Source organism: Fundulus heteroclitus, chromosome 1, assembly GCF_011125445.2.
Source record: "Fundulus heteroclitus isolate FHET01 chromosome 1, MU-UCD_Fhet_4.1, whole genome shotgun sequence".
Classification (NCBI taxonomy): domain Eukaryota; kingdom Metazoa; phylum Chordata; class Actinopteri; order Cyprinodontiformes; family Fundulidae; genus Fundulus; species Fundulus heteroclitus.
Genome location: NC_046361.1, coordinates 6,533,416 through 6,556,920, shown reverse-complemented (window position 1 = coordinate 6,556,920; position 23,505 = coordinate 6,533,416). Strand labels below are relative to the sequence as shown.

Genomic DNA, 23,505 nt, shown 5'->3' with positions numbered 1-23,505 from the left:
CTGAGCTGGTAGACAAAGGACGTATGGATGACCTGCAGAGCTGTACATCTGCAGAACTGCCGTACAATCTGATTATTTCTCACGTAATGGTCCTAACAGGAAGAGATTCAGACAACTGGTGAACCCTTCTTCTCTTAGTTTAGTTGACAGGAAACATGGGTTTTCTGAACTTCTGCTTTCAGGGGAAGTTCAGCAACATATGAGATCAAATATCCCCTCTCAAACTTCCACCAGAACTTGTTAATAAAAGGAATCTTGCACTGAAAACAGAAGCTAGAGAAGCTGTGCTTAGCAAAAAAAAATAAAAAATCAACATAAAAAACAACAGGCTTGCTGAAATCATTCCTCGTGCTATTCCTACTAATCTTTTATTGTCTGAGCGACTGTGAAACATATTATGTAACTTCACAGAACATTAGTTTCCTCCAACATAAAGTACTTGATTACTGTTTGTGTATCTTGTTTTTATGTTTCTGTTCTAAGAACAATAAACTCATCAACTGATGTTGAGAGGTTGCTGGGTCTCCAACAATCAAGAGTGGCTATTGTTAAACATTCAGAAGTTCCCTCCCTTCGTACATCTTTTGACTCTTCCCTTCTAAAAACATCTACTACAATATCAGTCCTCCTTTGTTGAATTGTCTTATTGTGATAGGTATTAGTCGCTAATTAGGTGTTGACAGCAAACCTTTTAACTAATTTGAATAATTAACAGAACTTGACTGCATTGATTGAAAACTAGGAGCAATTTAGAATAAAATATACTTGACTTGGAATCTGTCGGTATGATTTGTTAGAACTGACTTCCTTTATTTCTATAAAGTGCCTTGAGGCAACATGCACTGTGAATCGGTGAATTCACAATACACAAATTGGTCACTGGTCAACATTTTCTAGGGAATACTGAGAAAATGTTGCCCCTTACCCCAATTCTGAGGTTCCAAAATGCTGCTTCTGTTCCCAAATCAAGCAGAGATCAAAAACTTCAAAGAATAAAAACATCAACTCTGATGTAATTATGTTTAGACTTTCTGTTATCTGCTGAGATCTGCTTCCAGCCTGCTGCAAAACAACCAGCATCCACTGAAGTTTGGCTCTCTGCTGTGGCAACCTGAATAAATAGCTGACGGGCTCTTCTTAAATAGATTCTCAAAAGGGATCATTTTTTGAAGTAAGGTTTTATGAAGTTATTATCAATGGTAATTCCCTTGCCTGCAGTAGAAAAAGGTAATGTCACTTTTGGGAAACAAAGTCAATGCTCCAAGGTGATGGATGCTAACAAGCTTGTCAGTTATATGCTGCATCAATCTGCTTAATCAGTTGATTTTGAGGCTGTTGGATCATTTTCAAACAGCCAAAAAAACATAGAAAGCACATGAACATACCATCTTCGATGCTGCTGCAAAACTGATGCCAGATCCAAAAGTTTACTCTGTTCCTGGGGCGGCAGACCTGGCAGTTTGATTCCACTGGAAAGCCCCATGAATACAGCATCCTGTTGTTCGGCTGGATTAAACTGCCCTGAAGATGTTATTTTTCCACAAACACTGCGCTACGTCCCGCTAATATAAACGTTTCAAATTGCTAAAGCCAACTAAAACAGGCAGTGGATGCAGCTAATTTGCCATGCATTAGCTGCATGGCTGAAGAAATCCTAGGACCTCCAAACAGCTCATGGTGAAATGACGTGTACAGGAAATTATTACGAATAACAACTTAAAAAAAAAACTAAAAAAAAACTTTATGGTTGTGTCACCTAGGAACCTGCCCTTGCCACTGAAATCAGGCTGAGAGAGCGAGGTGCACCAAGAAATCAAACTAAGACTTGGCTCTGCAGGTTGTACGCACTGAACACAACACATGGTTATGGGCCAAAGATATGATTATTTCACCGATTGTGAAGAAAGCAGCGATACTGTGGTCGAGTAGCGAGATTGTCAGCTCACTTGACGCTGACCGTAGAGCAGTGTGGTGGTCTGACACATGACCAAATTAAACTCAGACAGACAACTTTAGCTTTCCAAAACCGTTTGAGATGGGCCCACAGTAATCATAACCCGAAGACATAATTCGGTCTGACTTGAAGTGCAGTGATAACATCAAAGATTGCTGCGCTAATATTTTTAACATAACAAGTCGCAGAGCGGCGTGCCTGGTGGGGGGGAGGGGGGGGGGAGTGGTCACATACACCCGGCCTTTCACCAAGCAACACATACAATGGTGTGTTTTGAAGCACTTCCTATGTAAAATCGGCTAAAATCTTTTATTCTTCCCCCTGCATTTTGGCTGACAATAAAAACAGACTAAGCTGTGTATTCTTACCATGGTAGCAAGTTCTACACAGAGGATTGTATGTTCACTGATTGAAAAAAGATCAGATTTTTGAGTCAGGCTGGTCAGGATGAACGTTGGGCAGTTGAGGTCACCAGATGACGGCCTTTAGGTTTCCAATAAAATTACAACAAATCATCCTTCGTGTTTAAAGTCAGTTCTGTGAATAGCAATGGAGCGAAGAGCCTTTAGACAAGATAACAAAACATCCCTCATCCACTGCACCAGGAATTACACGCGTACCAATCATGATAAAAACTATGAACTCTTCTCATATGCCTGTGTGTCCTCCAGCGTACACGGTTTATGGGCAGATCACTGGGAATATTTTACTGAGGACTTGACTTTAAACAGACCAACTGCTCTCCGTACTGACACAACTGATGGTAATCTAGCAAACAGAGCCAAGTGCCGGAAATCTATCAGCATGTATAAGTGCTATGGCAGATGCTCTCTCAAATGAAGCACTGAGACAAAGCAGAACATGGAGGCGCTAGAGTGAGAGATTAAAGGCTAGGACTTGTAACGCTTCAGTTTGAACTGGATCTGTGATAACGATTGAAAGAAACTCTAAGAATTGTTTTAGAACAAAGCAAAGGTGGCGCAATAAGACAGGTGTGTCGTCTCGGTGTTCAGTTAGTGGCGGGGAAAAACTTCACAGGCCCAAACTCTGAATGAGTGAGACGCAGCGGAAACAGAGGGCCAGGAAACCGGTGCCCAGCAGGTCCCCCAGAGCTGTCAGGTAGGGGATGGAGAAGTTGTCAGGGTCCAGGCTTCTTCTCCACATCAAACGGACAATGAGATCAGCAACATAAAGAAGGATGGCCACCTGGAAAAAGAAGAGAAAGGAGAGCTGACCTGAGCTGGCTGTGCTTAAGAAATTCATGAGTGAGGATTAAAGTTGAGTGGAACATGGGGGAGAGATACATGCTTAGCAAAAGTGTTCCTGAACTTAAAATAAATGCTGCCTTCTTTTCAAACCATCCTTACCTATGTTTAATAGAATAGAAATATGGGTGTTGAAAGTTGGAAAAACAGGTGGGCGTAGACACTAAACTTACACACAAGATTAATTAATATGAGAAAAGCTTAATTAAAAGTTAAGCTGTACAGCAGAAGAGAAAGAAGTATTATGTACAATTCTTACCGTTTGTTAGTATATTCTTTTATCTGACGTGCATCTCTACAGCTCCTCTAGAGTTACGCAATGTTTCCCCTAGAAATTTTGTCCACTTAGCTTTCCAATAATATCACATAGACTTTTAAACATACGTGATCACCCTCATATTTGTATCAGGAAAACTTTCTCGGTATATTGAAGTGATACAAATTCTGTCAGGGATAATTCTTGATCATTTGTAAGTATTTCTCTTTAATGCTCCCCAATCAGAACAGACTCCACCGATGTCTTCATGAACAGAAGATTTTCAGCGCTCCCGACTCGGTGGGAGTTTTTAGTGCAGCCATCCTCAGACAGTGGGCCCGTTTACAAAACACAGAAACATTCACCAAGACAGGTAAAAAATTATGTTACGACTCTGACCATTGTCACTCCTGGTGGGAGTGGGAGTTTACCTGTGTGCGAAAGCAGGTCACTGAGATGAAGGTAAAGGAGCGACGGCTCAGACTCTCCACGGACATTTTAAATTTCATAGTTGAGCGCACTTATTGGCTATTTCTTGTGACAAATTCCTACATCTCCCACAGCAGACAACCACCACACACCTGTCAGTCCGTGGTGCAGAGAGGCTGCAGGAACTTGCGAGATGCAGCTGCCTTGAAGACTTCTTCCCGCTTAGCAGTGATTTGGTTGATGGGGCGGGGCACCCCCCCTAGTTGAATGGTAGGGCAAACACTGGTTATGGTTGCCTTCTTGGCTGCTTTTCAGATTAATGCTTAGACGTTGGGTGGATGGCCATGTCTGGGTAGGTTTTCAGTTGTGTCGTAGTCTTTCCATTTTCCCCGGATGGATTGGTCTTGCTCTGAACTTCCCCACAACCTTCTCCTTGACCTGTCTGCTGTGTTCTTTGGTCCTCATGACGCTGTTTGTTCACTAATGTGCTCTAAAAAATCATCTAAAGCCAGAAACCGAACAGCTTGATACCTACTGAGGTTAAATCTAATTAACTGATTTTTGAAGGAAGTTAACTGCAGGGGATTTTAATCAGGACTATAAGTAAAAGGGGGCCTGAATAATAATAATTATTTTTTTTACCTCTAAAACATTTTGAGAATGTTTACTTTTCCTCCACTGTATAATCTGTGTTGGTCTGGCACAATAGATCTTAACAAAATATGTTGATGTTTGATCAGGAGTTTAATTGGATTTAAAGTTTAATTTGCCTCAATTTGTTTGCAGTCGCTGAAGTTCAAATGATTAAAGCATTTGGATTTTGGAATAAAGTAAAAAAAAATAATAAAAAATGGCCGGAAAAGTAACAGCAGTACATCAGGCTTAAAGACAAACAGCTAAAAAAAATCACATGCAACTGAAAAACATCAAGCTTATATTCCCTGACATTGGAGTAGAAGAGTTCAATAGTAGCTGTTTGTACGCCAGCCAGCTAAATTAAGGAAATCTGTTACCATTCTCTGAGATTTATTACCACCACAACAGATTACTGCAGTTGCCCAACAGTCACTGACTTCACAGGTAGTGTCGAAACTAACAGAAGCCGTTTTATGGCTCAAAATGTGGCTGACATGCAGTGAACTTCGGGTTCGGATCTCAAACAAATACCAGTACTGGGCACCAGTCATCTCACAGTTGGGTAACAGGTGGTGCCGGCCATTTTTATCAGACTGCGAAAATGCTATGATGTACCCTCACTGTTTGTGTGTGAGTAACATCAGGGCCAACTCTGGTTCAGCGAGTTCAGTAGTAAACTTTTTTTTACATAAGCATAAAAACAGATGTGTGGGGATTTTGATGCTCATTTCAGATTGCATTAATGCGGATAAACACAAAACCCATGCCATGTCCATATAGATTCGGGAAAAGCAAAGCAACCAGCAGCTGACATACTGGATGTGTCATAGAGATGAGTTGCAGCTCTAAATGCACCCCATGTATCCTTATCAAATGGAAACTGGTTTTCACACAGGAGAAAGAAATCAAATTCCTCTGAAGTCTTTGATCCATCAAAACAAAAGCACATACAGATATTAAATATCTCAAAACAATGATATTATTGCATTATTAAAGCTTCAACTTGTCCTAAAGGTAATGATTCCACATTCTAAATTTGTCAGCTAGGGGGAAAACATAAGGTTCATGGTTTGATTCTGCTGAACACAATATACTGCAGGTGACACTGTGGATGAGCTGAAAAGGCAAAACTTGTTGGGGAATTCTTCCTGCTGCATTGTATGTGACAGAAAGACTTGAAAAAGGTCAGGGATGGTATGTTAAGTAATACTTTTGTGACATCTGATTACAACAAGAGCTGATTAAATCATTTTAAAAGTATCAACATCCTGTGTACGAGGTGTACTTGCATGTACTGACGTTATCGCTGGTGGGACACCAAGTACTATTTTGAACTCTGACAGCAATGCAGAGCTGAAGAAGAAACAAATGTCGATAGTGAACCTCAACTTGACACGTGACTGGTTCCTAATCCGACTGGTGCGTGGTTCCAGCACAGTCATGTTGTCAGTATATTAGCGGTACGTGTAGGTGCATGCAGAACAATTTCTAGGTCACATGAACCTGATTGATTAAATATTACAATTAGATGTCTAAAATTAAAAAATTTTTTATGAACCTTCTTCCACTTAGTATTTTTCATCTGAGTCTCAAACTGACGTTCTAAGGAAAACAACGGCTTTTTATATTAATTAAATAATCAGTCGCATTTTTGTTCTTTTGTCCATTTAGGTCGATTGAATATTTATTCTGAACTGAGTTCAGAGCTGCAACAAGAGCTAGTTTTTATTCGATAATCATATTTAGTCTGAAATTGAGATTTAAAAAAAGGTGAAGGTTATGAAGTTTTTCACTAGTTAGTATACTGGCATTGCATGTTTGACACCTGGCCTTTGCAATCATATTACATTCCTACGTCTTCTTTGCTCACACAAACAGTATTGGATTCCAACTAAGATCTCAATAGAGCCACTCTCAATCACATATTCTTCAGATTTTATTAACAGAAAACTAAAAGAGTTGGAAATTTGGACTAAAAGGTTGTCCATTTGGACTACATTCATAATCCTTTACGGCACAACATGGTTGGTATTTCTCCATAGTAAAATCCTGATTCTGTTTAAACCAAACCACTGTAGAAAGACAACATCTGTTCTGTTATTTTAACCATTTACCTGTACAAGAATCTGAGAGAAAAATGGGAAGTGACAGTATGCATTCAGCTGCAGCTTGATACCTCGGATCTGTCAGTCTGGACTCTGTCTGTGATTATGTGCTGACATATGACATTGCAAACAAATAACAATATTTCCTCACAACCCTATCTGACCATTTTGTAACAACATTTGAGTTCAATTTAACTGAGTTCTCCACCCCCAAAAGAAGGTTTCATTATAGTAGATTTTTTTCCAGAAAATGCTGTAGCAAATTTTAAAGAGTCTGTCCCCCTTTTAATTTCCCCAGTATCAAAGAGATGCCTAGCAGAGGGTAGCAAAGTTAGTTCTTTCCCTTCACAAATTGATGCTCTTGTTGATGGTGTCACTTTCTCAATGCCTTTTGTGTTTGATGTTGAATGTAGCCCCCTTGAAAAAGAAGGTGATTATTCACATAAAGCTGGCTCTCTGGTTTAATTTAGAGCTGCATTATTTATTTTATTTGATTATTATATCAAATTTTAGCTTCATCTAAACCTTCAACCTGTTTGTTAGACCCGATCCCAACAAAGTTATTTAAGGAAGTATTCCCTTTGACCACTGCCACAATTTTAGAAATTATTAATCTATTCTTAGTAAATGGATATGTACCACAGGCTTTTAAAGTAGCTGCTATTAAACATTTACTTAAGAAACCTTCTCTTGATCAAGATGACTTAATAAATTACAGACCTATATCTAATATTCTTTTCCTATGAAAAATTCTTAGAAAGTAGTTGCTAATCAACTATGTGAACATTTACAAAGTAATTACCTATTTGAAGAGTTTCAATCAGGCTTCAGAGCTCATCAACGCACTGAAACAGCCCTGGTGAAGGTCACTAATGATATTATTGATGGCCTCAGATAATGGACTTGTGTCTATCCTTGTTCTGTTAGATCTCAGTGCTGCATTTGATACAGTTGATCCCAGTATTCTGCTAGAAAGAACGTGTTTTAGGGATAAAGGGAAAATAACTAGGCTGGTTTACATCTTATTTGTCTGACAGATTCCAGTTTTTTCATGTTAATAATAAATCTTCTTCAAACTCTAGGGTCACTTGTAGAGAACTACAGGGTTCAGTCCTTGGGCCAGTTCTTTTTAATTTATATATCCTTATAATTGGTAAAATTATCAGATAGCGTGGAATTAATTTCCACTGTTATGCTGATGACACTCATCCATAAATCCTGAACAATCCTACATTTTCTTCTTTTAAATTCTGACGGAAGACAGAAGTTGTCATCTGTGGACTAGAGTCCTTTCAAATAAACTTCTTAATCACTTAATCTGGATGGTATTAAATTGGTCTCTGGTAATAAAGTAAAAAAAAAAAAAACACCTTGGTGTTATTTTCACCAGGACTGGTCTTTTCAATCCCATATTAAAAAGTTGTATTGGGTTTCCTTTTTCACCTCCAGTGTATTGCCAAAATAAAATAAAAAACTCCTGTCCAGGAGTGATGCTGAAAAACTGTTTTGTGTCTTTGCTCCGTCTTCTCAAACCCCCATTCAGTCGCTGCAAAGCCAATGACAATGCAGTCAACTGTCCACTGTGGCTACATGCTGTTCAAGAAGAGTGAACGCTACTTGTGAAATATTCAATACAATCTGCCTTAAATGGGAAACCCTCTGACCAATCTGGTATGATTTGATTGAATTTGGCTTTCTAAAGAACCTTGAGATGACGTGTTGTAAATTGCCACTATATAAATTAAATTGAATTGAATTGAATTATTCACAGAACGTTTGCACAGAACTTTACAGACAATATCATTTATAACTGGGCAAGGAAGTTCCAGGGTCAAACAGATCTTTTGATGGAGAGAGATCAGAGATTAAGACGATTTTGTCTTCCAGTGTATGTCCCTATGGAGTTATGCCAACATTTACAACAAAGTTTAAAGAAAGAAAACCCAGTGCAGCGAAGGCATTATGGTGCAGATGTTTTAGGAGAGCACGACCTTTCCTAAAAAGAGCAGTTAATCATGCTCTCGGACACAGGCTGCTGGGAAGTAGTACTTCAGGGGTATTGCTAGGGGAGATCTGTCAGCATGGATCAGTTAGAAGAAATTTGCTGTACAGCACAGGGGAAAAATGAAGGACATTACTTTGGCCCATGCAGTTCTCCACAATATAGCGCCGGACAGTTGGGTTTAATTTGATGCTGTCCAGAATGGTAACCTGATATGATTCTGAAGGCTGCCAGATGGAGAGGTAAAGTAATCCAGAACTTGTAGAATATGATTGTTTGGCAAATATGCTATGAAAATAAGACTTTACATGCCATCTGCTGAGGCTTCAAATTTTGTATTTGTCCTTTATCTGTAGAAATACGTTTCTGTTCGGTCTTTGGTCCATTCATGTTGCATTCTGTGGGCAAGGCCACTAAAATTTCATTTGAGGAAAAAATTAGGGTGCAGTTTGTAAATATCTGCTGTTTACCACCGTCAGACCTGTCAACATCTGTGTGTTCATATGGTGGGATTGGCTTGTATACACAATGTTTCATTAACACATAAGGCCTGTCCTACGGACATTGGTAGGCCTAAGTCGCGCCAGGTTTTGATAAATGAGGCCCACTGTGTGCAAGCAGCAGTTTACCTGGAGCAGAGCAGCACACAGGTAGCAAATGGTGAAGGCTACACTGATAGGAGCCTCATCTCCCTGCAGCAGAGAGATGGCATAGAGGAAGACAAGGTGCCCAGGTATGACCAGCATCAGCAGCACCCGTGCTGACTTCGAGTTCACCCCTGGGACCAAAAGAGAAGATGAACTGTTATTTATTCTGTTAATCCTGCTGCCTTACCATTCTTTTTCTTGGATGCTACTATACTCCACTCTGCTGTTTGAGCTAGAACAAAAGAATATATTTTATGTTGTTGAGAAAATACATTTAGACAATTGCCTAAAATCTGTATAAATGTTTAGTTTTCAACATAGGACATACAAGCAGAGGTTTATGTCTGTTCTTGACTAAAATTTTTTAAAGCAAACTGTAGATAACATGAAGGCTCAATGTGTTATAGCTATGTTGCTCATTTGGATCCTTTGACTTTTCAAACCCTGTCTCTTCTTCAACATGCTTGACATACAGATGTTTAAGGAACCTCTTGGAGACCTCAGAATTAATGTAAGGGTGCACATTCTCTAGAAACACATTTCCCAAATATTTTAGCTGCCAAACCACAAAGCTACCAGTTGTGATGCTGACCATCAAGTCAGTATACAAGCATTACAACAAAGTTGGCTCACTAAGAGTGTGATGACAAAACAAGCAGAACCTGTTGATATTTTGTTTTATATACTTGCAAATCCTGATTTGTATCTCTTGTAACATTCACAACACATAGGCTTTACAATTCTAAATGTTGCTATTTAGTTTAATTTCTAAAGAGGATCTCAATATCATACACTGATTCGCGACCTGAACCTTTGTTACAAAAACAACAGTCTCCATGTATAGATTCTGAGGTCTCCAAAAGGCATTGATTTTCATTCTAATGACACTAATAACTAATCTAAGATGTTAAGGCCAGTTTAAAACAAGAACTATACTATATTATAACTAACTACCTCAGCAAAAACAATTCATGAAGACTTAGGGTAGGAGAGCGGGAAGCAATATTATGAATGCTGTTCTTATATTTTCTTACATTAGTTCGTTTTTTAATGTTTCCTGTCCAGGTATTCCAGTCAGACCTTATCAAGAAGTTGTTTGCCTAATTATGTTTAGTATAGTTCTTAAAGGTATAGTGGACGATTTTTCCAGAAATGTAGGTAACAAACATCAATGTCCCTTTTTGAATACTGCTCATGCGCAAGACCGTCTTTCCTGCTCTTCCGCTCCTCAGGGCAGTCGCATCAAAGAATCTCCCGAATACACTCTGGTTTTATTTCTTCCTTCTGAGGTTTTCCTCTTCTTCTCATAAAGTTGTAAGAGAGTTTGCTTTTTGCAACTCTCAGCCATTTTTAAAGTATATGGTGAGAGCAGCGGAGCCACAGTGAATGGCTGAAACCGAAACTACCTGAATACATAAACACTATGCGCAGCAAGAGGAAACTAGGAAGGGACGAGCATGAACATTGGTGTTAGGTGAGCACCTCACAATGATTGGCATGTTGGACAACCAACTGATCAGATGATCCTCCTGGAACTCGAAGCCGCATCAAGATTGTCCACTATACCTTTAAAGTGAAACCGGAATAAGCTAAAATTTATCTTAACGGGTCAAAACTAGAGATCACAAAGCACCAATAAAGTTCTGATTGATCATTGTCTAATTATAACAAAATATGGATGCATTCAGGGGGTTTGTCACCACTGAAACTTTTTTAACACCAAAACATTTCTTGAGTAATGTGAGTTATTGTTAGGAATAGCAACATTTTTTGGAGGTAAGTCTGCACAGCAAAATACCATCATAACTGCTATAACATGTTAACTTATCAGGAGAACGTGGAAAACATACATTTAAACACAATAGATCTCATTGACACTGCCAGGAAGAGATAGTATACCTGAAGAGAAGAAGGTGACGCATGGATTGGGCCAGTGTTGGCTCATTTTGCTGGGCAGTACACCTGGGATGCTCCAGAAGTGCAGATATGTTGAAATCCTGCTGGCCTGAATGGCCACCAAATTTCCACCCACTCCTACACATGGGAGGCAAGGAGTGGGTACTCATTTAGTTAGTGATACATTACATAAGATAAGGTTTAACATTTATTGTATTCATTAAGGCAAGGTTATAATTACCTTACTTAAGGTACAGTAAATAATCTGAATCAGAATGACTTTTATTGTCTTTATACACATGTACAACAAGATTAAAACCAACTCCAAACAGTGCAGAAATATGATATCAGTTCTCAAAACTATATACAGTATAAACATGAAGAGGTAAGGTGCACTTTCCTGGATGTTATGTACGTTGCAGAAATGAAATATATTGCTATAATTCTTTTTACATATATTTGTGTAAATATTGCACATTGTAGGATGGAATATTGCACATTGTAGGATAAAAACTGTAAATATTGCACATTGTCATTATTGCACAGTAGTAAGATTGTTTGACAGTTGTTTATCAGTGCATGTGGGAGTTGAGGGTGGTTACCGCCTTAGGAAAGAAGCTGTTTTTGAGTGTGCTTGTTCTGGTCCTAATGCACCTGTAGCGCCTCCCTGAGGGCAACAGGTCAAACAGTTTAAAGCGAGGGTAGGAGCTCTCTTTACTGATAGTTGTGGCTCTGCTGAGGCAGCGGGAGATGTAAATGTCTATCATGGAGATCTTTTGGGCTGACTTTACGACTCTTTGGATCCGCTCCCTGTCTGCAGCAGTGCAGCTGCCGTACCATACTGTGATACAGTATGTCATTAGGCTCTCAATGGATGATCACTAGAAGGTCAGCAGCAGGTTAGAGTCTAGTTTGTGCTTTCTGAGGACTCTCAAAAAGTTTAGGCACTTTTGATACTTCTTGGTGACTGCTGCAATGTTCTCAGACCAGAAAATGTCAGCGGGGATGAGGACACAGAGACACTTGAACGTGTGGAACCTCTCCACACGCTTACCGTTAATGAAAAGGGGTACTGGGTCAGTGCTGTGCTTATTGAAGTCAACGATTATTTTTTTTTTTGGTTTTCTTGGTGTTAAGAGCAAGGTTATTCACTGAACACCAGGATGCCAACTTCAGGACCTCCTCTCTGTAGGCTGTCTCATCACCCTTTGAGATGACTCTGACCACTGTGGTGTCGTCAGCAAACTTGACGACAAGGTCATTTTTTTTTGGGTCGAGTTACAGTTGTAGGTGTAGAGGTAGTACAGGAGGGGGATCAACACACATCCCTGTGGGGAGCCGGTGCTCAGCATGCGGGTGTAGGAAAGGTGTGGGCCAAGTCTTACAGTCTGGGGTCGGTGCGTAAAAAAAAAAAAAAATCCTTTATCCGGGCACATGTAAGAGGGGGTAGGCCAAGAATGTCCAGTTTTGTAGTGAGGATGTCCAGGATTATTGTATACAGAAGACACTGCACGGAGAACAGTTTAGAGAATTTTTTTTTTATTTTTTTGATATGCACTGGAAAAAATGACCTTAAAACTCAATTTTAGGATAATTTAAAGGTATTTTTTCTGATTTACTGTCTTTTAAACTGTTTTATGACATTAAAGGCCCAGCTGGGGAAGTCCATTGCAATTAGTGAAGGGTATATATGTTTTAGTGTTCAGTCTTTGCTTATACTTAATGCTTGTCCTTATGAAAATGAATGAAGAAAGGAAGGAGTGAGGAAAGAAAGAAATGCATTCTCTGCTTATAAAAGATTCCTTAGGGAGTGATGGGTTGCCATCATGTGGCAACTGGGGAGCGTCCTGGGTCTAAGGGTCTTGCTCTAACCACTAGGCCACCACACCCCCTTGAACGAATGACCATTATAGATGCATAATACTCATGGTATAGAAGTTGTTACTGCCAAACAAGATTTGAAGTTAGCCATTTTCAGTAGTTGTGAGGTGTTCAAAGTGAGCTCCTTTTGAAAAGGAAACATTACTATTATAAAAACACGATAGCTTTTTCTTCAAACGTCTAGGTAATGACAATGGATACCAGCAGAAAAGAGGAAGCTGAATGCATTATAGCAAAGTTGCACTATTTGATCCGTTTAAGAGTCCCACGGTGTATGTCATAGAATCTGTTGGACTTGGAAATCTTAACGGCCTCTTGGACAGGTCACATTTAAAGTAAAAGTGTACTAACTTTACAGTTTATACACACAGGTACTGCTGTTAGTGGTGCTAACCATGCTAATCGCTAAAATATGATGTTGAAACAGTTAAAATAGTCAAGTATGCAATCATTTTGTTATCATACCCGTCCTCTTCCGCATAATCCTGCACTGGTTCACTGGGGCAACATATTTAGGAAGAACGTGTAGACTTCCCTCTCTCTAGTAAAAAACATTGAAACTAAACCTATTTTAAACTTTCCCTGCTTATTTCTCTCTGCCAAACCAGTCTGTTCCTCTGTGTCAGTTCATTTGACTTTGGGCCGTCTTCTTCGGTTGGAAGAAGTTGCTCAAGGGTGAAGCTGGTAAGCTGAGCAGCGAGCAGGCAGCTAGCTCAAAGGGGAAATGGCCGTTGTTTGGGAAACCTGTACATGGCTCCAGGGAGGGGGTGCGCTCAGGCTGTGGAAGCAGCAGCATGGGGACCTCTGCGCAGCACAAGTGTTTACTTAGGCTTCCTGCGAGGCTGCACACCTGTGTGTGTGTGCGTGGGGGGGTCCCAACGTGTAGGCACTGTCCAGCCGCGGGGAACCTGTCCCATGTGGTCTCAGCTCAGCTTCCTGCAAAAACTGAGGAAAATTACAAAAGCAGGTTTCTGTAAGGGCTGGTTCCTTACTCCGGAGTCTGATTACGCAGAAGACAAAGTGCAGACTTAGCTTTGATTCTGCCTGTATATGTGGCGGTTCTCTGAACTCCAGTCGGATCCTGCACAGAGGAAGATGAGGCTTCTCCCCAACGCTGCTCAAACTTAGCAGCGGGCAAAAGAGAATGTTTGTCTGTGGCCAGGGGGTTTTATACAGTGGACCCCTGCTGTGAGAACAGCCCCCTGATGCTTTTAAAAGTCTAATGTTCCATGTTGTTTCCAACTTAAAGTCTGATTTTATTCCCCTTGGCTGTTGCAGAAAATGGTCATGATTCATGCTTCATGACCATAGGTGACGGTTGGAACGTCCACAGACTGGTCAATCAAAAACTTTGCTTTTTGGCTAAGCTTTCCTCACCACAATATACCAGAGTAACCCACATTACTTTAGATGCAGCACCATTCCATCTGTTCATCTCTTGTTCCATCCTACCATCGTGCACAAGGCACCAATATATTTAAAATCCTTCCCTTGAGGCAGAAACTCTCTTCAACCTGGAGAGGTCATGCAATCTTTTTCTGGTCAAGAAGTATCTGATCTCTATCCCTGCAGCTTTGCAGTCAATTGGTCTTTGTTTCAAAATAACTGTGAAGGCTATTTAAACGCAGAGCTGTGCAACACTGACTGCTCTCTTTTTCCATCCATCCATCCATCCATCTTCTTCCGCTTGTTCGGGGTCAGATCGCGGGGGTAGCAGCTTCAGTAGGGAGGCCCAGACGTCCCTCTCCCCAGCCACTTGGGCCAGCTCCTCCGGAGGAATCCCAAGGCGTTCCCAGGCCAGCCGGGAGACATAGTCCCTCCAGCGTGTCCTGGGTCTTCCCCTGGGCCTCCTCCTGGTGGGACGTGCCCGGAACACCTCACCAGGGAGGCGTCCGGGAGGCATCCTAACCAGATGTCCGAGCCACCTCAACTGGCTCCTCTCGACGTGGAGGAGCAGCAGCTCTACTCTGAGTCCTCCCCGGATGACTGAGCTCCTCACCCTATCTCTAAGGGAGAGCCCAGACACACTACGGAGAAAACTCATTTCAGCCGCTTGTATCCGGGATCTCATTCTTTCGGTCACGACCCAAAGCTCGTGACCATAGATGAGGGCAGGAACGTAGATCGACTGGTAAATCGAGAGCTATGCTTTTTGGCTCAGCTCTCTCTTCACCACAACGGATCGGTACAGATGATGTAATTATTTTTAGCAAAAATAAAAAAAAATACATCTGTCCAATCACAAGCAGGATTACGCTGAGTTTATAGATTTTCTTTGAGGCAGCAAGAGACAAATCTGTAACATTAGAATGTTTTCTTAAAGCAGATTTTAAAAAAGAATAATAATCAGTGAGCAGAAATTGGCCAAAAAGTCTGATTGGTACAAACTGATTTCATTTTACCCTAATTTCGCCAAATAAAAATAAATTGCAAAACGTGATTTTTAACAAGCATGAAACATAAAATCTTGTTGGCAACAGGACATTTTATCTAAACACTGACCCACACACATCTTAAAAGCAGGTTCAGCCTGAGGAAAAGTTTGATCCTGATCTCTGGACCATTACCTCAGACAAATCTGAGAGCTACAGCACGTATTGGAAACAGGCTTCACCACCTGCAGCCTTAAACCTGGCCGTGGCTCTCCAAAATATCATTACGTGTCAAACTCTGGCATCTGCATAAAACTTTCAGAGCAGCATAAAAAGTCATTTTCACTTTTTGATTTATTGCGCCACAGATGGTTTTAGTCTTTCATTCTGACCTGGGTATGCGATTATTTATTAAGCTCTTCACTGCCATACTTTTAATGGCCATATTCATTTTGTTGTTGACAAGGGTCTCTGAGATGAACACATTTATGTCAGACTCATTTCGAACAATCTCCCCCGCTTAACAATGACAGATGGGTTTTTAGGGAGATGGGGGGGAAAAAAACTAACTGGTTTTATAAGCACATCAGAGTGGAGGGATGGGAAATTCAAACCAGATTGGAAAACTTGGAATTCAGCAGAGAGGCGCAGCAGAGAGGAAGGATAGAGAAGCAGAGTGGAAACTGAAGGAGACACAGTGACAGCCTGAGCGGATGGTTATTAAAGGCCCTGTCAGCTGTGCTGGAACTCTGGCTGGGCACCATTAGTGGTTTACATTGACTCCCCTCTTATACTCAGAGGATCTCTGCATGCATCATCTCACAGCCAAACCGCTCCCTCTTAGGACTCTTTTTTTCTAGTTTGCCTCCATTTGTGCCTCAGCGCATTTTTCCAAACTGAACTCCCAAAGATATAAAATGCCTTACAAAGTTTGAGCCTTTTACAATTTTTTTTTTTTTTTTTTTTACGTTTGTTAGAGAATGGAAGGGCAAGGATGCATGCTTGTCAACACTCATTACAGATAAAAACACTCTGGTACACCTAAATTCAGTTCAGGGCAAACAACAACTGCCTTGAGAAGTCCCCAAAGGAAGACACCAGACCTTATCATCAATAGAGTTGTGAATTTCCAAGGACTGAGCGTATGTCACGGGGCATCGTTCAATCCATCCTTGTCCGCTAAAACAGACAACATGGTGGTTCTGTGTCGGGCCTGATTTGATCCATCCAGGCACATGTGCACAAATGTGTGTGCCAGTCTCTGTGTTCACAGACGTGGAGGTATCAGCTTTTTTTCTCTCTTTCCTCGTGTTGCCCTGCTGACATTTATGACTCAGGCTGCATTGATGTTGAAGTCTGTTTTTGATCAGTTTTGTACAGGAGTTCTGTTGCAAAGGTAAAACAACAACACAAATTGTATCAAAGTAGAAGTTTTTTTTTTTTTTGCTGGAGTTTTTCAAAAATCCTCCAGTCATCTTTTTCTTGTTTTTCAGGCGATACTGGCATTTCTACACGTCTCAGCACCATCAACTTTCACATCAATATGCTTTTAATATTGATGCCAAGTGTTTCCCGAAGCATCGGAGATGATTTTAGACCTCTCTTTTGCCTTCCAGACAACAGATGGCTTCAGTTCATGCCACGGTTGCAATTTAAATCAAGTTGGGGCAAAAAAAAAGGAAATGCTTCAGTTGGAACATCATTGCAGGGTACATCAGTTCAAAGCGGTGGCTCCTTTGAGCTCTCCCCTTGTGGTCATGTTTGTTGCAAAGGAATATTTGAAACTCAAATGTCTTTTTTATCCAATTTAAAGGGTAATTGCTAGTTTAAGGCTATAGGAATAATTATTTTAATATGTCTTTAAAAATTCAAGAAGACCTTGAGAGGACCGCCGGACTACAATGCCTTGCAAACGTATTTACACCCATTTAAGTTTTCCTCATTTTATCATGTTAGACTGACTAGCCTCAATATATTGTGGGGATTTTATGCGATGGACCATTACCAAGAGCTGCATGATTGTAAAGTGGAAAGAAAATACAAATGAGAAAAGATTTCAGTCCCTTTTTTTAATCTTTTTATAGAGTCCATGTTTACTAGCAGTTTGGTTTCTGGATGTGTTTTATTTTTTCCAGCAACCTTCAACGTGCTTGTAATTCACACAACTGGAACATGTTCACACAATCATGACTTGAGTAATCAGATACATTTATTGATAGTGCCATGTAAGGTAATGTCGGTGTAAAAACATTACTATACAGAATAAAAAGCTTTGGACTTTAACCATCAGCATCAGTTCTTTTGTTCAGAGATAAAATTTAGGCAGCCAACTGAGCTAAAGTTGAAGAAAACAGAGGCGTGGTATTACAAGAAAGGACTGATCAGCTTACCGTTCATAACAGGTGTAAAGACAGCCATCCCCTCAAAGTTGGGGTCACTCACTGTCTTGTCCAGTATAAGGCCTCCAAAACTAAAACAAATTAGAGAATCACTGAAAAATCTGAACAATGACCATGTACTCTGTAACTGGTGTTTAATCTTTACATGCAGTGACTCTACAACACTTCAAATTTCAGGAATGTATTTATGTTTTAATTTACTTTAATAGAATGAGAAATAAAATTTAAACAAAACCATTTTGGGTCTGTCAATTTAGATTTTTTTCCTACGCAGTGTAAGAGTCCTTGTGGGAACTAAAAAATATTCATCTGATATTAATTGAACAGATACAAATTAAAACATCTGTAAAACATCTGTTGAACATTTCAGTCCAGATTAGAGCAGTCAATCCTTTTTCACATTATTTTAAATTGCTACTAATGCTAGAACAGCATTGAAAAAGCTGTTTTCACAAATAAAAATAAAGTTTCATAAATATCAGATAGTGTTTTAATGAATTTATGTTCATTGAAGAATTACTCAGTTGAGTTATGACCACTTTAAATATTTAAGATTTTGAATTAGAGAAAAACAAAAACCCAGTCTTTATTTAGCACTGACTCATAAGCTGTGAATTAGATGTCAACTCTAGTTTAAGGGTAATGAAAATCATATTGGTCCACTACTGACAAGCTTTGTTTTTAATTTTGTTATAATTCTGCCCAGGCCAGTGGACAGCCCTGGCTGTCCGCTGCGCAGGGCAGAAGGCCACTTTACCCAAATCAAAACCAGCTACCGTCTCCAGGCATTCAAAAAGTATTTTTAAGTTTTTTAACAGGTTTTTGCTGCTTTGTCATTCATTTTCACTTTATTTCAGAAACCCTTTGAGAGAAATGTTTTCTTGCTTACGAAGAAGGAGGGAATTTCAGCAGATCTCTCCGAGCTGATTGAGCGAAGCGACACCTTGTGCCCGCTTACCAAAGGTTGGTTTTAGCCAATCACGGTTTCAAATTAAAATGTAAGCAGCAGGCGCCATGAGAAACCACAAGAAGGTAAGCATGACAAGGCATTTCTTGTTGTTATCCTGCGCTGCCATGTTTGCGTTGGTTCAGCTGTGGGCTCGTCAGTTCTCGCTTTTTTCTCACCATTTTTACCCGCTGTAAGCTACAATACTGCAACGTAATTGGCCTGAACCGATTTTTGGTTTGGAAACAAATGGTTGAAGCCGGAGCGGTACAAGATGGAATCTCATGTGTTTTTGAACACACAAATACCGCAAGAATTCATCTTGCAGGCAAGGTTAACAATCTGTTCCCATCACTTTAAATAAATCTACGTAAACCAGTAAAGATAACCCAGTTTTATAGAATGCAAAGGATATTTGCATCAACAAAGCGATCCCCAAAGAGCTTTTAACTAAAACTTTAGCATACACTTGCAGATCAACTGAAATACTGTATTTCTCAGGTCTTTGCTCATTTGCATTGACTGCATCGCTGCATCGTTAAATAACTAGGATCAATCTGAATGTATGTCCCTGACTTACATACAGAATCTGGCTGTATGATTCAATTGAATTGACTTTTCTTATTGTAAAGTGCCTTGAGACGACCTGTGTTGTGACTGTTGACCTGTGTTGAGCTATGCAAATAACCTGGATTAAAAAGAATTGAATTTGTAATATTTTCTTTTTAAGCTTGACTTCATTCTTTTTGCTACACTTTTCTACTTTTATCATTTTAGAACAATATAGCATAAAAGCTATAAAACGTATGGAATAAGACATCTGAAAAACCCTAATTAGAGTCCTTACCTGCTAATGGACATGGCTACTATAACAGGCTGCCAGCCTGAGCGGAGAACCTCTCTGATCTGTGGACTCTGTCGGGCCAACACAACCCAGAGTGGGATCAGAGTCAGGAACACCAGGCACACCAGGGGGGACAGGTACCAGATGTCTGTGGGAGAGGTAATTTAAAGATCTGAAAACTGAAACATGTGCAGAGCTGATATCTATGATATGACTCTCGCCAGATGCATTTCATCCTGCAGCGCTCCACACGGCTCAACACGGCTCCACACGTCCATCTGGAATCGCTGCCATTGGGAGTGAGTTCAATACCACATAAAATGGACGAGCCAATCAGGATCACCAAGCGGGATTTTTGTAGATGTGACGTATTAGAGAAGCGAAAGTTTGTATTCAGACAACAACGGCGGCTCGAAGCGAGGAAGCAAGCAGTAACATTGATGCTGCTGTTTCATCAGTGTTGTCCAATCTACCGAATATTAATTATTTAAAAGAACACCAGAAAACGGCTTTAAAGGCTTTTGTTAGTGAAATGATGTTTTCGCTCTACTCCCGACCAGGTTTGACAAGAGTTTGTAGCATGTCAGTAAAGATGATGGATAAGTGGTTTATCCAATCATATGCAAGGGTTTTTGATAAGGCCCCTCCTTCTGAAATACATCACCAATGGAGCGATCCCAGATGGATTTGTGGAGCTCTGCGGAACGAAATCCATTTGGCGGGAGTCGGGTTAATCTACAGTAGCATCTGGTCAGGATAAGTATTTCAGCCCACTGTTAATAACATGTGGACCATTGCACTTCTAACACGTCATGGCCAAAAAATTAACTCAATTATATATATTTTTTTCTTTGCACTCAACTTTAACATACTGGATGCATCATTCAGCAAATAGCCTTCTTCTATTGTGGTTCTTCTATCATTATTACTGTCAATCCCTGTCTGCTGGACAACTATCCAGGCATTATTCCCCATAAATATGTCAGCTGTAACATGGTCTGAATATAAAATTTCTGTGTTAGCGATATTTTTATAAGTATGATGTAATGTTATAGCTTTCTGTGAAATTAAATTCATGATTTTTATCAACAGTAAGCCATAATCATCTAAATTTACAGATCTAAATACTTAAAATATACCACACACTGCAAAATAAATCCGTACATGTTTCATTTTTTTATTAATTACTATAATAAATAATTTTTGATGATTTTCTAATTAATTTAGACATAGCTGTAACACACAACTCAAACTGTAACTGATGCTCAGTACAATTAAGAGCAACCTGGAAAAAGGAAGCTGAACACTGCAGTCACGTTTGTCTGAAATTAAACCTGATTTTTGCTGCCATCTTGTGGTTGGATCTGAAATGAGCTCAGATCAGTGAATCATTCACATCTGTATCGCTTCCTCTCTGCTGTGGATTTCACCTCTATACTCGTAGAGCGTGCTGCTGACCCCAGCCAGCAGGGACAGCGTGATTAAATCCCCCAGGCTGGCAGCAATGGGCGTGGCCACGTTGTCAGGGTTGATCCCCACCTTCCTGGAGCCTATGATCACTCCGATCATCACCAGGCCTATATGGTAGATAGATGGATGGATGATAGACAGACACACACAGAAAAATTAATAAGAAAATGAGCCAGAGAAAATGAAAACAGCCCAGAACTTTCAAATAAGGCTTCCATAAAGCAGAGCAAGGTGAGAATGTTTACTTGGTAGGGAAACCTTTAATTGGGTTAACGAGACAATAAAACGGTAAAGGTACATGTCAGCTAGCATCTATATGTTTTGGCATCCACAAGCCACAAGGAGGAACTGCTTGCTGGGGAGGAAGTAAATGCTTCCAGACTGAAGATAAAAATATCAAAAAATGCTTTAATTCATTTAGAGGGGGGGACTACAATGGAATATTAAGGAGAGGCAGAGATGTCTCTGCTCTGAGCTATGACGCCGAAAAAGAAAATGTAGCAATAAATAAAGTAGGAATTACATGCTGGGAAAAGATGCATTGATGGGAGATGCTTTTAATGTATTAATTTACTTAGCATAATCATAGTCACTCAATTTTATTTATTTAGCACCAATTCACAACAGGTCATCTCAAAGATCTTTACAAAGTTAATCAAATTATACAGACAGATTGGTCAAAAAGTTTCCTATCTAAAGGAAACCCAGCAGATTGCATCAAGTCTTGACAAGCAGCATTCACTCCTTTTGGAAGAGCGTAGAGCCACAGGGGACAGTCTTCTGCATTGTCGATGGCTTTGCAGCAATCCCTCATACTGAGCATGTATGAAGCGACAGTGGAGAGGAAAACTCCCCTTTAACAGGAAGGAAAACCTCAAGCAGAACCAGGCTCAGTGTGAACGGTCTCAACCAACTGGGGGTTAGAGGAGACAGAGCAGAGACACAGAAGCACACCAGGAATCTTTTCTATGTTATATGGTAATAGCAGAACATCTGCCCCCCTGGATGATGTCACAGGACACCAGGCCGGATGTACCTATGGTACCTATGAACATGAAGAGAAAAAACAAAGGGAACATAAAGTTAAAAGTTGAAGTAACAACAAATAATGCAAAATTGGAAAACTCAGCAGAGCAACGGTGGGACGGGGGTGCATGGGTGACTTAAGACACCCTTGAAAATGGCTGTAGGTCATATGCCCCTCCCCCCTCATGAGCTCAGCATTGTTGATGATTATAGATAAATTTTTTGTGGTTGGCTGTTTATCTGATCCAAAGTCAGATCAAATCGCACCTTTAATGCCTGCTCTGTGCGCTCTCATGTCTATCAAACTGGCCCTGGACCTGTGCCAGACATTTGGTAGAAAGAAAAGCATTCCCATGAACCAGCGGCTCCTTTATCGTACAATTTGATTGGCTGGATTACAAACTGTGCGTTACTTGGGCGCTGGCCAAGCTCTAGCTACAAGCGCAGGAAGAGGTGCCATAAATCTGCCTGAAGTCAGCAGTAAAACCTGAATGCTAACCCAGAATCGGCTGATTGTAAGTTACTGCTAATCACTTGTAAAAAAATATTAACATTTATTTATGGTTCATAATGACAATTAAAATTCTTAATTATTATATTTGCCTTGCAAGAAATGAGGTGGATCACAAATGTGATCCTCCCTCTGCTCTGCTACATTTTCTGTGCCAATTCAAAGCATACAGCTCTGGGTTGTTTAAAGGTGCTGTGACAAAAAGAAATTAGGCTTAGCAATTGATCACAAATGTACCAATAATCAATCCCTTTATTTTTCTGAACAATATGTGTGATGTGTAATATTGTATGAGCCAATTAAAGCAAGATACAGTTTGATTAATAATAAAACTCAGATACAATTGTATTGATACAGTATTAGTAACTGAAATACTAATACTGATAACAAGACAAAAGATCCAAGAAAGGTCCAAGCGCAGTCCAGGATGATGTTTTGCGTTATATTTTCCACTCTGCCGAAAAAGTTTTCTCTGGTTTGTTTCAACCTAGTTTGAGGTTCATGTTTGATATTTGTTGAATCGTTAAAAACAGTTAGTTAGCTCTCAGTAGCATGCATTCCACAATTTTTACCCATTATAGCCTGAGATCAAACTCAATATTACTATTATTAGCTGCGTCAAATTCCATTGGTCCCCCTTATAAAAACTCTGGATCCGCTTTTGCCCCCCCCCCCCTCCCCCCTCCCCCCCTCCCTACACTCGTAATTCTCTGGTGCCGACACTACAATAGAGTGAGCAAATAGATCTTGATGTCCTCCAGCAGCCTAGACCTATAACAGCATAACTACAGAGTTAGCTCAGGATAACCTAAGTCACTTTAGCTATATGCTTTGTTAAAAAGGACATATTAAAACAATTCTAGGAA

At 40.1% G+C, this 23,505-nt stretch overlaps 1 protein-coding gene across 2 annotated transcripts in view; it reads right to left on the bottom strand.

Moving 5' to 3' along the window:
- Positions 1-2,244: 2,244 nt before the first annotated feature.
- LOC105934243 (solute carrier family 41 member 1) overlaps positions 2,245-23,505 on the bottom strand; it is a 48,730-nt gene continuing 27,469 nt past the window's right edge. For both annotated transcript variants that reach the window (XM_021322374.2, XM_021322375.2), the window contains exons 6-11: positions 21,063-21,209; positions 19,636-19,780; positions 17,834-17,913; positions 11,194-11,328; positions 9,277-9,425; positions 2,245-3,160 (exon numbers count right to left, since the gene is read on the bottom strand). In XM_021322374.2, coding sequence (XP_021178049.2) covers positions 2,987-3,160; positions 9,277-9,425; positions 11,194-11,328; positions 17,834-17,913; positions 19,636-19,780; positions 21,063-21,209 — 830 coding nt within the window. In that variant the 3' untranslated portion in view covers positions 2,245-2,986. The remainder of the gene's footprint in view (positions 3,161-9,276; positions 9,426-11,193; positions 11,329-17,833; positions 17,914-19,635; positions 19,781-21,062; positions 21,210-23,505) is intronic.